This window comes from Poeciliopsis prolifica, unplaced genomic scaffold, assembly GCF_027474105.1.
Source record: "Poeciliopsis prolifica strain line A6 unplaced genomic scaffold, Auburn_PproV2 SCAFFOLD017, whole genome shotgun sequence".
NCBI lineage: Eukaryota > Metazoa > Chordata > Actinopteri > Cyprinodontiformes > Poeciliidae > Poeciliopsis > Poeciliopsis prolifica.
The window spans coordinates 2,760,297-2,782,275 of record NW_026562392.1 but is presented as its reverse complement, the minus strand read 5'-3'; the positions used below and the strand labels follow the sequence as shown (position 1 = coordinate 2,782,275).

General features: G+C 41.3%; 1 protein-coding gene across 4 annotated transcripts in view; it reads left to right on the top strand.

Annotated features, from left to right (window-relative positions):
- Window positions 1–21,979, top strand: part of oxr1a (oxidation resistance 1a) — a 148,896-nt gene that overhangs the window by 112,383 nt on the left and 14,534 nt on the right. For 2 of the 4 annotated variants that reach the window (XM_055041775.1, XM_055041776.1), the window contains exons 3-5: window positions 15,856–16,006; window positions 18,175–18,359; window positions 21,057–21,685. In XM_055041775.1, the coding sequence (XP_054897750.1) occupies window positions 15,856–16,006; window positions 18,175–18,359; window positions 21,057–21,685 (965 nt within the window). Of the gene's footprint in view, window positions 1–4,213; window positions 4,322–6,695; window positions 6,810–8,726; window positions 8,729–15,855; window positions 16,007–18,174; window positions 18,360–21,056; window positions 21,686–21,979 lie in introns of those variants that run through there. The other 2 variants (XM_055041779.1, XM_055041777.1) reach the window with 2 other exon arrangements.

Genomic DNA, 21,979 nt, shown 5'->3' with positions numbered 1-21,979 from the left:
CATCTTCTCAAATGAGATTTCCCTTTTAAAATGCTGACCACATACAAAGGTCATCTCTCCAACATGTTCGGGACAGGAAATACTCGTGGAATGAGGCATTTGCTGTTCCATCATAACCCACCAAAGAAATAATTTGAAGGTCTCCGAAGGGCTCAAGTTATTATCCTGCGTTTTATGGTCCTGTTGTAAAAATACAAGGCAAGGAAGTGTTTGCGTCACAGAGACATCTCTGATTTACCTGACGCCTCCCATCCTCTTTTTGACAGGATATTTATCAATCCACCTCTCCGTTTTTGTCTGAACGAACCGTGGGGCTTGCTTTACGGCGCCGATAAGCTGACAAGTTTTGTAGTGCATTGCTACTGTCAGAAAGATGTCTTAAGATGAGCAAGTTGTTAATGGTGAGGTGGATTTTACAGATGGGAGACTGAGTTGTCACCACATCCTCTTCCTGCGGTGCAGCTTTAGTGGTTTCCTCTTCTGCAGCAAGATGAAAGACGTGGAGGTGTTTCCTACCTCTACTTCTGTCTTGAACATTTGTGTGCTTGACTCTATTAGCAAAATCCAAAGATAAAGGGTTGCATGTTGGTGCAGTTGGGAGTACTGTTTACTCCCAACTGTTACTGTTGCACCAAGACTGCCATGGGTTTGAAACCCGACCTGTGGTCTTCCTGCAAAAAGTTTGCATGTTCTTATCGTGTGTGCAGTTGTTCTTTATGAGTATTCCAGATTTCTTACACAGTCCAAAGCCATGCTTGCTAGGGTAATTGGTTTCTCAAAGTTCATTCTATGTGTTGCGCTGTAATGGAGTGACAGCCTGTACTGTCAAGGTACTGCCAAGGCCAGTACATTGACAGGACCAGTATCTTGACAAAACCAGTTCCTTGCCAGACCAATACCTTGCAACGTCTCCTTGCGACCAAGTATGAAGCCATTGACCTCATCCATGTGGCGTTTTCTGAGTTGCAGAGACTTTGCCTGTTTTCACTACCCTGGTTGCAGCCTCTATTTATTATAACGTCTACTTTGATTGAATTATTGTATTAAATCTTGCCTGATGAGCAAGCAGCATAAATCAAAAGGTAACTGATTACCTCTGAAATATGAGAAATGCTCTCTAATTTGATTTGTTTCCAAGAAAAACGATGGAATTAACATTTAATCAAGCCAGATAATCTAATCAGTTTAAAATACCGTCGTTATTGCTCGTCTCTGCGTTGGCGGATTCAAGGAAATCTGTCTGACACTCAAAATCACACGTCTGGATTCACAGGAGGCAGCATGTCAAAGATGTGATTGATGTTTTTGAAAGGTAAGGGTGCAGGGCAGATGTGCATCACTTGCACTTTATTTACACTGGACTTATTGGGCTTGCAGTTTACCATCCAATCAGTGCTGCACAACCTCTTCTGCATTGTTCATTGTTGGAGTGGACTCACTGCTGAGTAAGGGAGACTGAATCCCAGCAGCGTGACCGAGCTCAGCTCTTATTAGTTTGTTCCCCCCAGAGGTCGGCCCCCATCTAAAGTCAGCGAAGCCCACAATAAAGCCTGCGTGAGAATGCCGCAAACTCCCCTGGTTGTCTCCCGTTTGTTGTTTTCGTGCCTCCCACGCTGCTTCAAAGCTCTCTAACCTGAGATTGCATTAGCGCTGATCAGTGACAACGCTTTTAACAGTCAACGTTGTATCTGCTGAGATTCAGCTGTTATGGCACACAGCTGTTGTTTCAAGCCCAAGTCTGTTTTTATTTTATAAAGAGAGTCTCGAGACTCTCCTCATCCCACTCTTTTAATTGCTCAGCGGTGGAGGATGTTGCCGTCAGTAATTGACCAGAATCGCACGAAACTTTGCTTTAGAAAACTAATGAGCTGCACTCTGGAGCCAAAACCGGTGACCCAGAGAAGATTCCTGTCACTGTACTTTTGTGGTGATTCGTCTTTTATGGAGCTTTCCAGCTGGATTCCTGCCATCATTAGCTACTTTCCTTGTATGACTTGCCCGTCAGTTACACTGAGAGTCTTCCCAGAGATGATTTATCAGTGGAGGTGTCACTCCCCTGGATGCTTGGAGAAGTCTCTCCTCATCTGTATCCTCTTCTTAGGTGGGCGGCCGACTGAATGAATGGGATTGGAATGTCTTAAGAGACTGATGTGCTCCTGAATCCAGTTATGGTTTTAAATTGTTTTACCTCTTGTGTTTAATTTCTTCAAAAAAATAAAAAAAATAATTTATTGTATTTAAGAAGCTTGAATGTTATTTAAGTTTACTTACTATTAGTTGCTTCATGTCATGCTATCTTTGGACGTTTTCAGAGCTTTTTGACATTAGTCATATTCAATCAGCTGGACTCTGCTGTCTGACTAATGAAATCCAGCACCTTTGGGGAAGGTGGGTAGGAAAAGTGCCTAAACTACAGATACACCAATCCAATAATATCTGCCTTGGTTAATTTGTAAAAATATAAAATAAAATGTACGCATTTTAAAACTGCTTTATTGATCCCAAAGGGAAATTAAATAAATTCAACAAAATCTGAATCTGATTGATATCGGCTGATACTGAACTTCAGATATCGGCATTGGCTTGGTACATCCCTAATCTAAACATTGCAAATACGGTATAATTCCTCCAAAATTATACCACAATTCCACAGAAGTTGTGAGGCATATGATTATGCCTCACAAGCTGCATCTCTGTTTTTAGCTTAACTTCCCGTCTGCTGTTGTCTTGAGACTCTGTGCAACATCTTCCTGGAAACTGTTTCCCACATCGAAAACTTGGAGAGGCTGTCATTGTTCTGTGTTTTTTGTGGGGATGTTTGGACAAACAAAACCAGCAGAGGCAGTCCCATGACTGCTGCACCAAAGCAAACAGTGTCTACATAATCTATGCTAAAAAATGCACAGCTCAGAGTTCTTCATGCCAGGCTGGTTATAAGGGCCTTTGTCCCCTGAGTGCACTTTCCTCCCCTACACCACATTTGCTGCACACACGGCGGCACTTTCTGACACCATCAGCCTTATTTGGAGGCCAGAAACTCCCAGGGGGCGCGTTGGACGCTTAACTACTTCAGACACATGAAGCACATCTCTGTTGTCTGCGTCTTAACTGGTGGAGACAAGCAAACGCACCTGTGTCACTGTGCGGGGTGCTGCAGCTGAACACAGGGTGTGACCCACAACAGCCTGCATGATCTGCTAAATCTCAACTAACAGGAAGTGTTGCCTTCTCGTCTACGGCTTGTTGGATGTGATTCAGGATGATGTGCTGAAAATGAAATAAATACCTGGAGCTGTGCAGAGTGGTAGTCAGACGATCAGCAGAAAGATCATATTGTACAGGTTTCTGGAGCAATAATAAAGAAAAATGGTGAGAGGAGTTGTAGGGTTTTTTGTCAAAAATGTGGACCAACCAACTTTTCTCATTTATATATTTTCTAGTTTGGTCTTTCCCTCTGTTACCCGTGTGTAACAATTTTGCAGAGAAAAATTGCAATGTATTATCATCGCGAGGTTTTATTGGTGCGTCCACAGCAAGAGCGTTAAAAACACGTCCAATGCTTCGAGTTCGACGCATGTGCACTTTGAATGCAGACGCTTGACATTTCGCTCAACATCTAGCATTTTACACGTCTGATTTACATTCAAAGTCTACATGGAGTTGCGTCTAAATCGCTCTAGGCATTGCTTTCAGTTGCCAGCCTATTTGTCCGAAGCACTTCGTGCGTCAAACACTCAAAACGCTTCAAATCCCTTCATATAAACCAGATGCGCCTTATGCGCGAAATGCCTTTGTTGTGAACGCACCACATGGATTTTCATGCTACCATTTGAGGAACCTATTTTAACTTTTAGCTATAGTCTTAAGCTTTGTGTATATTGCTTATATTAAGAAAAAAGACATTTTACTTGTGGTTGACAAGATAACACAAGATATTCTTGTCCCTTTACGTTACTTCAAGCAACAGCGTTCAGTTTTTTTCTGGTCAACAGTAGACAGCTTTAATCGGAGTTCATCCCAGGTTCTAACATGCAGAACACAAACCCTTTACAGGAATCATTTCAGTGCTCTGCTCTTCAGATATTTTCTCTGTCTGCTTCATGGTGTGTGTCCCAGCTTCATGTTTGGCCCGTGCAGCTTTTAGGGCAATGCCTCAGAGCAGGATCAGCACGATGTGTGATGTTTCTGTCCTCTCTCTTGTTTTGCGGTCCAGGTGGAATCACGGGACACGTTGAACAGCATTGCGCTCAAGTTTGACACCACACCCAACGAGCTGGTTCAGCTCAACAAGCTGTTCTCCAGAGCAGTGGTGCCTGGCCAGGTGTGAACCGCCGTGCTCGCCTTCACTGCGCCACTCCAGCCGCCCCACTAACACCTCGGGCTCATTTCGCTGCTCCATTGTGCATTCTCAGTGGTTTGCCGTCATCACAAAGTGACTCTATCGCTACGTTTGTGAATATATCTGAAAAATTGGGTTTTTCCACCTACTTTCTCAGCGCAACTGGCTGACTCACGAACCACATCTCTGTCTGTCCTACTTGCCTGCTAATTACAGCATCATTTGTCCCATTAGGCTGCAGCACATTCTGTTAGACCCATTTTGTTTCTAAAAACATTTAAGAACACGTGTGATTCTTGGATTCAACCCCCTGATGCTGCTGTTCCCACATCACACAAGCTAATCATCTATTACCTGCCAAACGCTTTGCCAGCCTCCCTGGCTTTAATATTTGTTCTTTTCGTCTTTTTTATGGGAAAGTGACTAATATTTCTATTTGTTTTTGTCTCTGCATTTCCTGGCACTAAAAGTGAGTCAGTCAAAGGGAACCCAAACCGCAGCTTGTCTAGCTGGCACCCCTCACTCTGCCTCAGCTCTTACAGTGTGCTATCATGTAGCACACTGTAAATGGGGAGCAGTAAAGGCACTTACTGAGACTGACGATATAACGCCAAAAATGGTGCCAGATTTTATTTCACCCAAAATCTGTAGCCAGAGTAAGATTAATGTTTAATCTAAAACAAATCCCAAAACAGCGTAACAAATGATCGAACGTCGACAGCAAGGCATCGGCATGGTCAGGTTTGGTTGAATGCAAACCCTGCCTCTTTGTTCTCAGTAATTACCTAAATAAATCTGGGAAAACATTCATTGGAATTCTGTCACTTAAACCATGGCGTTCCGCAAAACTTAATTTTAGGTCCCACACTTTTTAATCTTCACTCCCTGTCTTTGTGGTGTAAATAGCCAAACTTAACGTCTTCCAATATTGTTCAACAGCGTTAAATATGAGATATTCCATGTCTGGTAGTTTTTGTTATTTCCCCAGGCAGATTTGTAATTTGCATATCTGAACAGATCGATGTTACTGGAACAAATTTAACAACATTCTCGTTTGTCAATATTTGTGACGGAGCCTACTAAATCAATAAGAAATAAGTCAATAAAATAAATAAATACCTATTAAGAAAAATAATTTGCCTTAGCCAGGGAAGAACTACTAGAAAAATGAGCAGGAAGTTCTCAGTAATTACATAAATTAATTAATAATTGATAGGAGCTCCAAAACACAAATTGTTAGCTTGCTTTGAAAAGCATTTAGGCTAGCGTATTTTGCGATTTCATCACACAACATTGGGCGTTTTAAGAATGTTTGTTTCAGTTTGAAATCTGGTTCTGTGTGAGCAGCTAGTTGCTAATCTGCAACTTTCACCCAAAATGCCAGAAAGTAAAGAACTTCAGTGCTCACATGTTAGCAGCTTGCCAGAACATGGCATGGAACAAAATGTTTTCCTACCATCGTAAAAGAAATCTCTTATAATATAAAATAAATGGTTAACAATGTTGCAAGTTTCGTTGCTTTCATGCTAGCTTGCCAGACAGTGGCCTAAAACAAAGAGCTTTTCTAACATCTTAAAAGAAACATGGAGCGACATAATTTGTTTTAAATTAGTTTAAGCTATTTATAAATCTCTAAACTACCCTTCCATTTCATTTCTTTATAGGCTTGTGGTTATGTTTTGCATTCCTTATGTTGATAATGGATCAACCTTTTTGGTGTACATAACTGAATGAAGGAAATATGACAAAAGGCTTCCAAAGTTTTTTAAAAATCACTTTTGCTGGATCTCACTTAGACTAGCCACCAGCTCTGCTGTGAATTCAGAAGTTCTCTCTATTCGAAACGAGGGCATGAAAGGAAGATTGTAGCTGCAAAGCCTTTAAAAAATACCAAACATCCTTTTAAATTTGCCATTACTCTACTCTGTAGGTGGTTTATAGAGCTGCTGAATGTCCTGCTGGGTTATGGGAATTGAAATGGATTGGTTTTGAATTGTGTGACATTTTAGAAACTAAACGGTGACTAAATTTATTTGAAGGAAAACCATTGCTCCATCAATAATGTAAAACAAATGGTCAGCAACAACAGAATAAATGCCGGCACATGCTCTAAATGTTCTAACCATGAAATGCATGAGACATTACATCCAGTTACTACTACTTCTCTCACTCTGTCCTACTGTTATGAATGTCACTGTCCCTCTGTGTTCACTCGGTCAATGACATGAGACTGACTGTGTTTTCATGTTATTCACCTTGTCAAACATACGTCTTTGCTGTGCGTGACAGAATCTCTGTCATCACCTGTGTTGGTGTGTGCATTCTGTGTAAATACAGACATGGGTTATGTTTGCAGGTTCTATACGTTCCTGATCCCGAGTATGTCTCCAGTGTCGGAAGCTCCCCCTCCCTCAGTCCCATCAGCCCCCTGTCTCCCACCTCCTCTGAAGCTGATTTAGAGAAGGCGACGGTATGTTGATGCACGATCTCTCTCTCACACACACACACACACAAACACACACACACACACACAAACACACACACAAAAAACCACAGGGTTATACATGAAATCAATAATGGCAATAAATAATTAGATTCAAGTATCTATTTTTTCAAGAGCAAAATAGGATCAATATTTACAGAGCTGTAAATGAAACACTGGACTCTTCAAGTGTATAGAACTTTAAAGTAAAATGATGTTTGTGTTGATTTAATGAGTTTCTTATTGAATATCTGTCTATAGTATCTGATTTACACCTGTAGCATCCATATGCTTCGAAGATTGGGGGGGCTAATGATCCTTCTCGGCTACAGAAGTTTCTTAATTTTGATCTGATTAATCTTATCAGACAAATGCTTCAGTTGATTGTTTGCCACTTGCTGCAATCAGCATCAGTTGTTGATTATCTAAAAAGATGGAGCAGAAACTTAATGCAGACGCATCTGCCATCCTTAGCAGTCTGGCTGTTACGGCACAGGGCTCTTAAATAACCGGAGGCTTTATCTGTTTTTAATTGGTCCATTCAATAGTAACAGCAGCTCCACATTCAGACACTGGAGAAGATCTGACTGGACAGTGACTTACCAGTTCCTACAAAGTTAAGAATCACTGAAGATAAAATTGGAGTTGGACCAAATCAGAGATTTTTGCAAAGCTCGGTACAGCTGATAGTCATGATCAATTTTCTGAATGATAATAATTAATAGAATTTTTTATATTTTTTTTAACCATTGATACAAATTGGGGGGAAAAAAGTTTAATTCTCAAGGGAAAAACAAAAGACTAGACTTAAAGAGCTGTCTGTCTCTGCATTGCTGGAAATCTGTAATTTCAAAGATCATAGAATAAAAATATTTGTACAGATAAAACCCAACCAAACAAATATAATCATTTTTATTTCTCCATTATAAAAATGATTATAACAATTATAAGTATTGTAAACAAGGACCTTACTGCAAAGATAGCATTTTTATCTCCTTGTGGAATCTTATTAGATAATTAGTAGATCTAGCATTACTAACCTTACAAATCTTTGCTTGTATTTTTTAGAGAATTTTGGTTCTTACATTAACTCTTAAATTTCTAAAAGTCTTCCTACATTTCTGGCCCTGTTCAAATTCAATTGAATTAAAAATTACTTTATTGGTCCAAAAGGGAAATTAAATGCTGCTGTAAAGTTGATGATGGCTGTTGCCAGCAAATTTCTCCAGTAGCAGTCTGCATTACAGCAAATTTGAAGAAGCCTCTGACGAAAGACATCCAGTTTTTTTTAAGCAGATAACTGATAACAGAGAAACTCTGAACTCCATTCATCCTTCCACTTATCTCCTGAAATGTAACAACCTGATGAACAACTGAAGGACTCTGCAGAAAATCCACTTTTCTTTCTAGAAAGTTTTGCTTCAGCAGACTTCATTTCTGAAAAGCTCAGATACTGAAAATGGCTGCCTTCGAATCATCTTCGCTTGGTGACCACTTAATATGGTGCATTCACTGATCATAAAGAAACCAGAAAAAGATTCTGAGAAACTGAAAACCAACAATGAATGATCAAGCTAAAAATGGTCATTTTCCATTCTCTGAACAAATGTACCTGAACGCATCACCCGTCAGCATGGATCAGAACCTTATTATTTTTTGCATCAGCCTTATTTTCTTTGGAAGAATCAACTTGGAAATCGTTGCTAAACATGAAGCAGACAAGAACGCCGTCTAGAACGTTTTCCACAGGAACGTGAACGTGTGAAATAGGCTATTATTGAAACTTCCTGCTCGAGTTCTCCGCTTTAATTAGTAACAGAGTTGATTGGATTCTCCATTCGGTCTCTGTTTACCAAAACCACGACGTGCGACGTGAATATGGTTAGTTTCTAGAATTAAACAGAGGAGTTTTATCTCTACTCTGCAAGACGGACCAGCGACACAACATGCAATTCCTCCCATTTCCACGCACAGCGACATGCAGAAACGCTTCAGATTGATTCCCAGTGGGGGGGGGGGGTTGTGTGCGCAGCGAGTGCAGGTCTGATCCAGTCAGCCGTACATATCCTGTCCTCACAGCTCTTAAGAGCAGCGGCGTAAGCCCTCCGCTTCAGGTATCGTCTGTGGCATCTCAAAGATCCAATCACCGAGCACCGCAGGACACCCGCTAGTCCCTTAAGTAATATATGACTGTTTGTTGGTCTCCATGGAAACGGGGGATCTTGTTTTTGTGCATTTGTAAGAAAATGGATGCTGCAGGTCTCTTCCTTCCATCCATCAGGCCATTTTTAGGGGCCTGGGGGTTCTGACACGTTCGGCTGCAAAAAAAAATGAAAGAAAGACAGAAAGACGCCCCCACATTTATTTACCACTTATCTATTTAGGTTGTTGCTTGTGAAAACAGGAGCATCTTCCACGGCTCTCGACAGGGGAGGGATGAGGTAGGGGGGGCAGGACTGCATGGAAATTAAGCCTTTAAAAGTGATGCGGCGTCTGATATTTAGAGCAACTAATGAACGGAGGCCAGACAAGCAGCCAGGCAGCAATTATTCCAGGCAGAGGAAGTGTGCTTGGAAGGCACATTACCTCACTCAGTGTGTCAGCACTGTGTTTGTGTTGGAGGCCGTGGCTGTGTGTGTGTGTACATTTCTGAATGTTAATGTTAGCGGCAGCTTTCTCGCTTTCGGTCTGTGAATTCATGACAGAAAGATGCAGCATTTACTTGGGGTTTATATTTAAAAGAAAATTTTTAAAGATTTTTTTTAAAGGGCCTTTAGTACTCCCTCTGCTTCTTGTTTTCCCCAGAAACGCAGACGTCTCTTTAATTACGAGCCTATTTTGGTGCGCAGCACACTTGTCTCAATGAGGACATTATCCAAATGAATGGTTCTGGAAGGTGTACAGTAATAGCAGCGCAGTCAGAACGGAGCTGGTAAAGCCTCGATGAAGATGAGTACCCAGAAGAGAAACAGCTTTCAGATTGAGCTCTCTAGGAAAACCATAAAAAAACTATTGCAAGCGCTTTAAAAAGACCGTTGGCTATGAAAGTAACAGTTTCTGTGAGGACTCTGTTGAAATAGAGGTTTTCGTACCCTATTGAATTTTTTCACATTTTGTCACATTTCTACCACAGCCTTTGATGTACTCTGTAGGGATTTGACGAGATGAACCAGGATAAAGTCATTGTTTTCAATATTTCTTACAAGGAAGTCTCAGTACTGTGGCAGGCAGGTTTGTTCAGCTCCTCTGATTCAATAGTTTGTAAAACCAACTTTTGATGCAACCGCAGCTGCAAGTCTTTTGGGATTTGTCTCTACTAGCTTTGCACATTTAAACAGTTCAGTCACACTGGATGAAGAATGTCTGTCAACGGCAAATTTCAAGTCCAAGTTTGATTTATGATTGGGTGTTAATTTGGATATTCAACACAGGAATATGCTTTGATCTAAACAATTCCATAGTAACTCTGGTTGTGTGCTTATGTTTGTCGTCTTGGTAGATGGTGAATTTTCACGCCGGACTCAAGTCAGTTATAACATGTTTTCTTCCACAACTTCATAGGTATGCACTGATTCACTTTTTCCACTTCCGATACTGATAGAGATATCTGATGTTCAGTATTGGACGATACAGTTTAAATATTGTACTTCCACCACAACAACCATGTGGTTCTTTCTAAACAAAGAGTTTTTTTCTGTCACCTTTTATTATTCTGGGTCTCTCTGAAGGAGTGTTAATACGGTTCAGAAGGCCTTGAAGTGCCTCCTCAGCAAGACTTCGCCTGTTGGCAGGGAAATGTGGCCCGTCTTGACGGCACGGATCATTGGTCGGTTGCCTGTCTGGTTCTGTGTGTTTACGTGTTCGCATGCGTGAGTAGCTGGCTGACTCTGGGTTGACCGCCCTGCTGCTGTCGAATTATTCGGCAGCCATCCTTCTCTGTGGTCATCTGTGTTGAGCGCCCGCGTCCTGTTGGTATTCTCTGGACCTTCCTTGTGCTCATGCTGACACGCGGGCCCGTACACATGCCCGCTCACCCTGGTGGTGCAGCTACGACTGAGAGCTTTTCCGTCGCTTCCTCTTTTGGCACCGCTTCTACCTCCCTCTGCGCCTTCTTCCTTCCTCTCTTCTGGGACGTGGTTTAAAAATAATTGTGAATGAATCAGAACTAGTTTAGATCACCTGTATACCACTTTTTTAAATGTTAGAATGTGTCTAATGTAGGAACATCATGCCCAAAATGGCAGGTGGTCGAATAGCACAAGATCAGAGCTGCAGCATGACAAACCTTAATGACAATTATTTTGTACTTTTTCATCTCCTGCAGTACGCTCCCATTCCCACTGGAGGGAGCTGTGGCTTTGATGTTTACTGTCAAGGTCAAAACTGGGTGGCACCTGCAGGCTATTAGTGCTACAAAAAATGTAGCAAAAGGCAAATGAAATGTTTCTTTTTACTCTTAATTTTCTAGAATTTCTCCTTGCAAGCCTTTGTCAGGACAGAAGCCACGCAGCGCTTAGTTATTTTTCCCTCCCAGTTGTAAAAGTGGTTCAAGGAAATCATGTTGGTGTAAATCTGAAATTATGTTGCTTTATAGTTTGTTGATATCTTCAACAGGTGTCAACTAACAATGTTATCTTCCAAGTACACCTCTGAGGTTTGGGATGGGATGTGGCTCAACTCTTCCTGTTTGACTGAATATTCATAGCATTAAAGCTGTGAATTTGCTTTATAATTGGCAGCATTATAATTACATAATTAAAACTAGGGATGCACTGATTGCAGTATTCTTATCCATCACCAAAGATTATAAAATTATACCTTTTCTTTCCAAGAATAGAGGATTGTTTACCTTGACTGAGTTTTAGTTTATCTCCGTCTTTGTGCTTTTCCTTTTCCTTCCCCCCATCATGTTTACCGCTCTGGTTGTCTAGACGGGGCTTAGTTTGCAGGATGTAATAAAGCGGCAGGTGAGTTCAGTATTCCACCGCACAGCACTACTCTGAGGCTTCCAGGAGGCATCCAATATTTTCTCAGCTGGTGCCAGAGGCCTGTGCAGGACAAATGCTGGTCAAATATTGAGTGATCAAAACAGAAAAGCAATATTTGAGTCTTATCTGAAGTATTTTTGCCGCGATGGCGCCTAAAGCTGTATTGATCTGCGAGCTGCACTTTTCCTTTTGAGCTTGTTAGCAATCGTGGCAAGCCTGCACTTTAAATCATTAAGTGGGACTCCTTCCCTGGGGTGTCCTTGGAAAGATTAAATCAGTCACTTAAATCATATAGGGACAAGAGTTAATTTACATACATTCTCACATTGCAAGTCTGCTGTTGGAACTCAGTGCTGTTTAGCAGAGGGCATGAACTCAGGTTAGGTATTTAGCACTGTGTGGGGTGAGGCTTAATTAGAAGTTGTTTGTGACAATGAAAGACTTTTAATACCAGCAGAAATGACTCACTGTTATCCAGCTTTGTACAAGGTTCTGTCGATCTGAGGTGTCGGATCCAGTAGGTCTGACATAGACCCAATGCTTCAGTAAAGAGAAACACACCAGCTCCATTAACTGTGATGAGTTTTGTTTTCTTCCCTTTGTCATTTATTGAGATGAATTTTATGGTGGTTAATCGCCTGTGGACGGCTCGCAGCTGATTGGCAGAAAGTGTGCCTTCGCCATTCACTCAAATGTACAGTGTGGGATGTTTGATGGGTGTTATTTTGTTGCCAACACATAACACCCCTCTTTGAGAGGTGCCAGACTTAATGACAGGGGATGCCAGACTGTTTCTGTTGTGAGGAAGGACGTGTTTGGACGCTGGTGGTTGCTCGGTTAAATGCAGGTGTGCGGCCACACGTGTGTTGGTGGCAAAGTCTGTTCCGCTTTTCTTTGTTAAACTTGAGAAGTGTAAGGTTGGATTAGAATGAGTCACAGCTCAGAGTGAAATGCAGCTGTGCGGCTCTTTGCGCTGTTTAAACTCTGCAGTCGGAGCTCTGATCTTAATGTCGATAACAATAGGATAGTTGACTGATCAAAGACACTGTTTGTTTTTTTTATTGTTGTTGCTCTCACTGCTTTAAAGCTCAGCTCATTTTGTATTTTTTTTCCTTTTTTCTGAGAGGTTTTTTATGAGCCAGCCTTCCCAGGCTGCTAGAGTCTAGGCTCAGTGTGTCGGTGTGGGTTAGTAGCTTCAGACGGTTTGTCGGCTGCACTGGGAGACGGCGAGGGGGAGGCGTAGGGGTTGGTGTCAAGAGGACAGCAGACAGTTGTTATACGCTCAGACTCTCTTCTTTCAGCTCTTCACTGCTACTGTAGCTCTCTCCTGCCTCTCTCCTCTACGCCCTGACGTCCTTCATGACCAAATCCCCAAATGGAAACTCCTACACAGACCTCACAGTCCTGAGGTGTTTTTTTTCTCTTCTGTCCTTCTGCAAATCATGTCCTTTCATTGCTGTCTGTTCTCTTTTGTTTTCCCCTGTATTCTTTGCCTGTGGTAACAACTGTATCGTCTGTTTCTGCCTTTCTATTTCATTGTTCTGTATCTTACATCCGGACCTTTTTCTTGTTGTCCAATCCTATTCACACTCCATCCTGTCGACTGGTGTTCAATCAGTCATGCCAGCAGGTGTCTTTGTGGACAGACATCAGTCAGTTTGTCGACTGCATGGCAACAATGCCATGGTAGATACACTGCCCGGCCACGCCTTGAGTTTTCACGGCAGCACACACACCTTCTGCATGGTGTATAGATGGTAGCTGTGACAGCAGTACTTTGTGATGCTTTTTGTCCTGATGTCTAAGAGGTGGTTTTGGTATTACGCCTGCACTCAAATGCTTTTTAAATACATGTCGTATAAAAAATCTATACCTCCATTCCTTTTTCACATTCTGTGATGCTACAATAATAAACTACAATTGATCTGAGTGAATCCCCACCATCCCTCTCCACACACACACACACACACACACACACACACACACACACACACACACACACACACACACACACACACACAGACACACACACACACACACACGCAGACACACACACACACACACACACACACACACACACTTCAAATCAGACAATATTGGGGCCAGTGCTGGTTTGTGCTGCTATTATTAATTTAAACATGTTAATATTTGTTTTCAGAGGTCATCAAAGGTCAATCAGCTCTCTCTCTTATATAATCTGTCAGGCAAATAGATGAACTGTTTTCACATCTTCATTGCGTTCTCTGACTTGAGAGGATTGAGGCTTCTGTTAACTAGCTGCTAACATCCCCTTGCTTGCTAGCTAGCTGTTTAGCATCAGTTATGGGTGCGTGCAAATATATTGAAAGTTGTCTGAATGAAGTTTGTACATTTCTGTGGCGATACATGGTCTGAAACTTCATTCATAAACAACCACTTGCAGCTCAAGTTGTGGCATGTTGCAGACAAAGCAAAACTAAAAGTTTTGTTTAGTTTCCTCTGAGTGCAAGTTTTAGTCTTTGCCTCACATGCACGGCAAACTACAGAAATCCGAGCTAGATACGTGTACAGTTTAGTTAAATTTAACCTCAACGCAGTTGTGGAAGAACAGGGGGTAAATGTCAAGAGTGGGTTAGGAAGTCTGTGTTTCCCCTGGACCCAATCTTTCCATAGGTGAACCAGAGGAGGCAAAATCTCCATGTGAGATGCAAAGCAGTCAAAACAACAAACTCAACAAATGCTAAATTATTTAAATTAGCAACAAAGAGATTAGAATAAAAGATGACTGAACTCTGCTAATTCCACAGACCTTAACAAAAACAACAAAAAATCATCTGAGAAAACCTGGGAGCAGCAGTCCTCGCACTCTAAATGTCATCTTTTCATTGAAGCTATTTAAAGCAATGCTATGTTATTATAATTGATAAATAATACAGCTGTTGGTTTCATCTGCAGCTTGTTATTGCAGGGCAGCCAGATTTAAACACACGGGTAATAAGTCCAAACGAAGCCCAGCAGTCCAGCCTTGACTCGAGGGCATGCTAATGTGCTCTCGTCTGAATGTTTTTAGCTCGTTACAGCCTCACAGGACGCTCATTGTTTTTGGCTCTTCGCTGGCTTCCTGTAACCAGATTGTCCGTCTGTGCAGAAAAAGATGTAATACATTTAGAGACTCGAACACATTAGTTTGATCAAATGAGACGCAAATTAGTCACGCTATGTGTTATCTAATGAACCGAGACATACGGGGGGGGTTCATAATTTATCTGTTTTGTTTTGTACTTTGTTTAGTTGTAAATTATTTAGAGGTTTTTATTTGTGCCTGAACTGTAAAAGAACAAAATCTTACCAACTATTTTTGGTCTAGTTTCCAGTGCAGATAACTTTTAGCAAGATAATTGCTTACTTTAAATACATAATTTCTTAATATTGATGAAACATGCTAAAAATTTTATTAAGTGTTTTTACTCAAGTTTTCAGTGCAAACGTCTTAGTACACTTGAAATAAGTCAAAACTAACTTACAAGTAACTTTTTATAACATGGAGATGTGGGGAAATGTCTAATTATAAATTGAATTATCTACCAAGAGGAACTAGTATATTTTTAATCAGTATTAAGAAACTATTTATTTTTTAAAAAGATGCTATATCTTATTGAAAAGTTGCTTTTTGGTTAGTTGTGTAATTTGAAATGTACTACGATATTTGCTCTAGAAACTAGACTAAGACTACTTGATAAGATTTTGTGTTTTTTGCAGTGTGTATTGTCCTCTTCCTTTAAGAATTTTTGCCTCTATTTGCACAACAAATTACAAAAACTAATCTTTTGTTTCCTTCCTCTCTTTTTACCCCACTTCAACCACAGCATTTTTAAAATAAAAATAGATTTATGCAAATCTATTTTTGTCATTTTAAGGTTCGTCTTTCTTTAATACTTCATTTGTAACATGATTTTTATTTTTCTTTGCAAATATAAATGTAATCTGTCTTCTGATGCAGCATGCTGCTGACTAACGAGGATCTCGGTAAACACAAACATAAACGTTCTCTTCCCTTCTGCCTCCAGGAGTCCGATGCCCCCCAGACCAGAAGGCGTCCACCCCCCGGTGTTCTCGGCTCTGCGCCAGTCCAGAGTGGTCTCATCCACCTCCGAGGAGGAGGAGGCACTGACCGAGAAGTTCCTCAAGATCAACTGCAAGTACATCACCGACGGCATGGTGAGACGACAGGCAGCTGCAGCCAGGAGCGTGACGCGCAGAAAAGCTGCAGATACCGCTCAGCTTTAGATGAAAAGGAAGTGGGTGAAAGTGGTTCTGTTGGTGTTGAACTAAGAGAGCGAGTGAGCTGCAGAGCCGCCAGCTGCAGACACTAAACACATTTAATATCTGAGCTTATTTTAAAGCCTTACTACAGAAACAGCTTAGAGCCATTAATCAGTGCTAAGTTGTTACACAGGTTATAGAGTAAATGTTTTATTATCATAGTCAAACAAGACCGGAAAGAATGTTTAAGGACGAAAAGGAAATTCGCTCCATCGTGGAGCTGAGTGAGTTTTTGATCAGAAGAAGCAGCGAAATCGAGACTTTAAAGAGGCGAAAAATCTTTTCATTCAGACATCAGTCAGCCTTAATGTACTGCGGCTTCTGTTAGTGGTGAAAATGTGAAACCACAATGAAGGAAGAAGCACTGTTTTATATTTCATCCTCTGTGGTGTTCAACACGGGGGTAGAGGGGTTGGCTAAACACGCATCAGTTAAAGCCGAAAGATTACCCATTTATTTATGGGTTTAGTTGTGTTTTATTTTTGGATATTTGAAATACCTTCCAGTTCCAGTGTTAATTGCTATGTACAAAGTCAGAGTTCATTTGTCTTGAGAAGGCAAACTTTTATTATTCTGTCATCATCAATAGATTACTTTAAAAATATGTCAAAAAGACAATCTTATCATTTATTGCAATAACTACTGGGACAGTTTATCATCCAGCAAAATGTGTTATCATGCAGCTTTTCACTCTATATTTATCCCTGATTGTCTGGTTTAAGTTGTGATTCATTATATATACAATTTAATTTCTTAAACAGGAGTGTTCAAAGTGAGGTTTGGGGGTCATTCACAGTACCTGGACTGATTTTTTTTTTTTTTTTTTTTTTTTTTTGGCGACCCAGGACTGCACCACCCCACCATGCATGGGCGGGTGGAATTGATGGAGAATTTTATTTTTAATCTGGACAAAGTTATTGCAGACAAATTAAAATCTTACAAAGACCTGGTTATTAAATATTTTTGTTGCTGCTAACATTTGTTATTGTATCTGCTTTTCAATTAAAGTGATTCTTTTTTTTTTTTTTTTTTTTTTTTTTTTTTAGATAAAATGTGACCATTTGTCTCTTCAATTAACAGTTTACAAAGCGGACCCATTTATTTTAAAGAGACAAAGTTTTGAAACCTTTTATTGTTTTGGATCTGCAAATATTTACACATCCAATTCCAAAAAAAAATTATTATTGGTTTAATTAAAGTTTTGCAGCATAGTTTATTGTTGGGCAAGTAAAAATTTTAATTTTTTTCCTTATGTTCTTCTTTTTTTTTGTTTTTTGTTTTTTTTTGGTCCAGTAGTCCTTTTGACTGGACGATGTTGGCCCGTTCATTAAACTTTATTTTATTTTTTCATGAATATAAATTTTAGACACTATAAATGTCTCACATTAGACATTTATAGAGAAATAAATGCCTCTAAAAATGTTCGATTTCAGCTGTTCAGATGAAAGTAGTGCACAGTCAGTCTCATCAAATTTGTTCAATTAAACCTTTATGTAGCAACATCAGGGCTGCCAAAAGGGGAAAAAGTTGCTCTGCAGTAAGTTATTAAAAACTAAACAGAGCTAAACAATGTCCAGTGTTGAGCAGTGAATTTTATTTCAAAATTTTGTCTCCATTTAACATTTGTTTCAGACGGGAAGAGACCATTCTGTTGAAGAGCAGAACAGAGAATACTCCGTGAATAATTTCAGAGCGGCTCGTCTGCAGCCTGACAGCAGCTGTTTGTTTCAGCTGGATGCGGCTGTTAATAGGTCTGCAATGACTGCAAACAAACTGTAGCTTCATTTGTTATTTAACAAAATCATTAGCTGGTGATAAAAAGCCACAACTGTGAGTGATTTCTCTGCATCTTAAACTCTGACCATGCGTTCAGTCCAGCCCCACTCAGTGGCTGTTAGCTCTGGTTTTGGCATGAGCAACACTGAAAACCAAAGTGAGCGTGTGTGTCCAGATGACTGCTCCACTCCGTTGTCCCCAAAACACCCAGCAACACTAAAATTCAACATGTAGCGATGAAGTTTTACTCATGGCGGTTCATATCTGTTTACCTCTGCGTTTCCCAGGGCGCGGTAAGCGGGGTGCTGTTGGTCACACCCAACAACATTATGTTCGACCCCCACCGTATGGATCCGCTGGTTCAGGCCCACGGATGCGAGGAGTACGGCATCATGTGTCCCCTGGAGGAGGTGCAGTCGGCTGCTGTCTGCAAGGAGATCACCGACCCAAAGATCAGAGAGGCGGTTCCCGAGTAAGAACCTTTCCACTGCTCCGTTCTGGTGCTAGAACACCTGGCTTGAAATGATCTGTGTGATCTCAGACGAGGAGACATCTTTGTCTCCTAAAATTGAAACTACAGCAAATAAACTTGCTTAGTTAAACAATGTCCTAAAAAAAAAAAAACTCACGTTTTTCAATAACAAAATTTTAGAAAGATGTGGCTTTTCATCCGAATGAAAATGGGTGTATTGTGCAAAACTGCAATGGAAACTGGGCTTTTTTGCATTACACAAGTCACGTGATCAACTGGTAGATGTTACTACCGATGTGAACGACGAAGGCTACGACAGGAAGTAGTAGGAAGATGATGGTTTGTTTTAGGATTTTTTTTCAGACAACATGCAGCTGGCTCCAACAGAGCTCTCAGAGCTTCACACAGTTCATAAAAAGTTGTGTGTCATTCTAGCATGTTGAATCCATAACTCTTCTGTAAAATCACCACCTAGTTGGTGGTGTAGCTAAAACATTTGAATAAGGCACCGACGTCTCCTCTGATGGCTGATTGACAATCAGCTCCAGAACCATGACTAAATTATGAATATATCTCTTCTAAGGGTTTACATCCGTCGCTACCATGATTTTTAACAGCTCATCACATGAACAAGTTTATTTGTGTGGGATTTTATGTTCATTCTTATTTAACCTCACCATTACAAAATTATGTTGGTTTTTTTTCCAACATCAGCAGAATATTGATAAAGATTTGCACACATTCATAATGAAAACGCAGCTTCTGTTTCATTTTAATCAGCGTCGTTCTCTGCTGCACCCAGGATCAGGCGGCATCACAATGCACCACTCTTTAATTCTTTCCCCCCACGTGAAGAAGCAACAGCAATTATACCAAGGTTAATGAAGTGTGTGTGCGCTTTCTCACCTCATTATGCAGCACAAGAACCTTCTACAAGTCTCCGATGTTTATTCTTTGTTTATTTTATCTTGGGTTTGTTTCAGTGGCTCTGAAGACAGAGACGAACAGCACACGGCAGGATGAGCCGCAGTTTGCCAGCTTCCTTAGAGACAGAGCCGTGTTTAGCTGGCTGAGTGTAGCTAATGGCAGGTTTCTGTGCCAGGTACAGCTGTTCTCCCAGCTGAGACCCAGCGTCTGCGTCTTCTGTTTGTCCTTCTCTTTCGCCTGACCTCTTTTCCTTCTGCGTGTGTCCTTCTGAACACGATGCTGGGCAACAAGTGGAGCTATGAAGTGTGTGAAGCCTCTTAAATGCGAATGAAGGGGACGTTACAACTGCGAAGGCAAAAATTACATATGGAGGATTTGAGCATTTTTTTTGTCAAGATTTTGTTTTGAAAATCTTAAAAGTGTGGCGTGCTTTTGAGTTCAGCCTTCCAAGGAAACTATTTGTAAAACCATCTTTTGCTGCAGTTGGTACTGTAAGTATTTTGTCTCCGCCAGCTTCGCACATCTAACGAGGTTCATATGTAACTCATCATTTGGACAGAAAGCTGTAAACCAGTGAAATGACTGACAATTTACTTATTTCAATTTGGAATATTATACCAAAAGACAACACAAATAAAATTAGCAATTTAGTGCTTGTCCGAAACTTAAAATTTAACTGTGACATTTAGTAAAAGTCTCAGTTAAACGTGGCTCATGGCGCACATTCAACAGAGCGATCCAATCAGCCGGGGCGACCTGAACTTAAAACGGGTTTGATTTTCATGCGAGCCGTACGATCAGCCATCGTATGACTACTGATTGTGAAGTCTTAAGTGCTTCTCGTTACCCCCGTACATTGAAGCAGAGGCAAGAGACTTGGTCCTATCGGAAAACTTGCCACGTTACTGGAAAATCGTCTGAAATGTTCCCAAAATTATGTGGAATAGAGTATAACCAGCTTTATTTCAGCGAAATTTCAGCTGGTTGCACAGACTTATTGTTTTGACATGTGATGCACACTCCCCTTTCATTTAACTTATATTTATCTATTCTTGTGCTTGGTGTGGTTTATTATTGAGGTGGGCAGCTGGCTGCCAGTGACTCATTGTTTCCTGTGACTTTCAATATTATACATTCCATGTTGATTAATAATAATACAAATACCGTTGAATTTTTTTTTCTTATTTGCAATTTTATACTAGTTTTTGTTGGTCTAAAACCCCCAGAAATATTTTTTGATGTTTGTGGTTCTAATGTGACAAAATGTAGATAATTTTGAAGAGTTTTCCAGAGCATAATATTTGTCACCAAAATTAAAAAGTATAAATATGGAATGCTGGTTGACATACTGTGTTATACATACTGCTATGTTAAATTGTATTATTGCTCAAATCTGCTCCAAAATTGGGTTTTTTTTGTTCTTTTTCCTTCAAAACTTTTAGATTTTTGAAGCAAAATCTGCAAATTTTCTTGGTCGTGATTACTTTTGCTCCCTCAGTACAGATCATTTCAAAAGTTGAAGCTCCAATTCAAAGGTCACAATTATCGGATTTATTCATTTAGGACATTGTCTTGAGTCTCCCATGGTGGTTTCTATTTACAAACCGAGCTACACTCCCTAGAGGCCGCTGAACGTCATCCTGGTTGTGTGGCAACAAATCCCATTTTTCTCTTGATCTCGCTGAGCGGTTTGCACCCTCTGCTCTTCTTCTTCAAATTTGTATTAAGGTTTCTCTTAACCGTCTCACTTTTCCACCTTTTTATTCTCAGTGACTTGGAGCCACTGCCAGCTGAAAGGCACCCATCCCAGCAGAAAGACCCAGCAGAGCAGCGCCTGAAGGACCAGGGGCCCAACGGAGGCGGTGGCGCCGTCCCGCGCAGCACCGAGGGTTCCATCTCCGAGGACGTCTTCACCGAGACGGAGCTGTCCCCCATCCGGGAGGAGGAGCAGGCGTCCAACGAGGACCTCCGCCAGGACAAATCATCCGGCGCGTCAACGGAGTCTGTGCAGACTGTCGCCGCCGCGGCCAGCACCCGCAAAACGGCTGGCTCGCCGAAGGAGCCGGACACCACGAAACCAGAGGACAATCCATCAGATACAGCCACGGCGAATGACACCCAGACCCACATGGGGCCCAAGCAGCACAGTGTAGAGAAGCCACCAAGCACACCCACCAACACCACCAGCAGCAGCACTAGCCAGATCCAGGGGCCCAGCAGCAGTAGCAGTGCCCCTCGCCCAGGGTCCCAAAGCTCAGTCACTACTTCCGTCCCAGCCAGCCAACAGCCGGACGCCAACCAGGAGGCCGACGTTTCCAGAACGGACACTATGCAACAAAGCACGGAAGACAAGGAGAATGCAGAGTCCATGCAACAGGACGACACACAGAACTCTGAGGGTAAATACACTTCCTGAGAGATTTTTACCCCGAGCTGCAGATGCAAGGACCTTTGATTGAAGCCAATCAAAGTGAGCCAATCAAGTCCTCTTCTTTCTGGTTCCTGATAACCTTTCTGTTTCCACTCTGCCTCTGCGCGGGCAATCGGAATACAAAGACGAAAGGAAAAGGCACGCTCGCCGTTGCTATCGGCGTTGCAGAAGCGTCCCTGGCCTTACCACAGGTTTTCTGCGGCGCTTTGATCTCCAGCCTCAGTGGCCCGGGCGATAAACTAAAGTCCATCAAACGCCACAA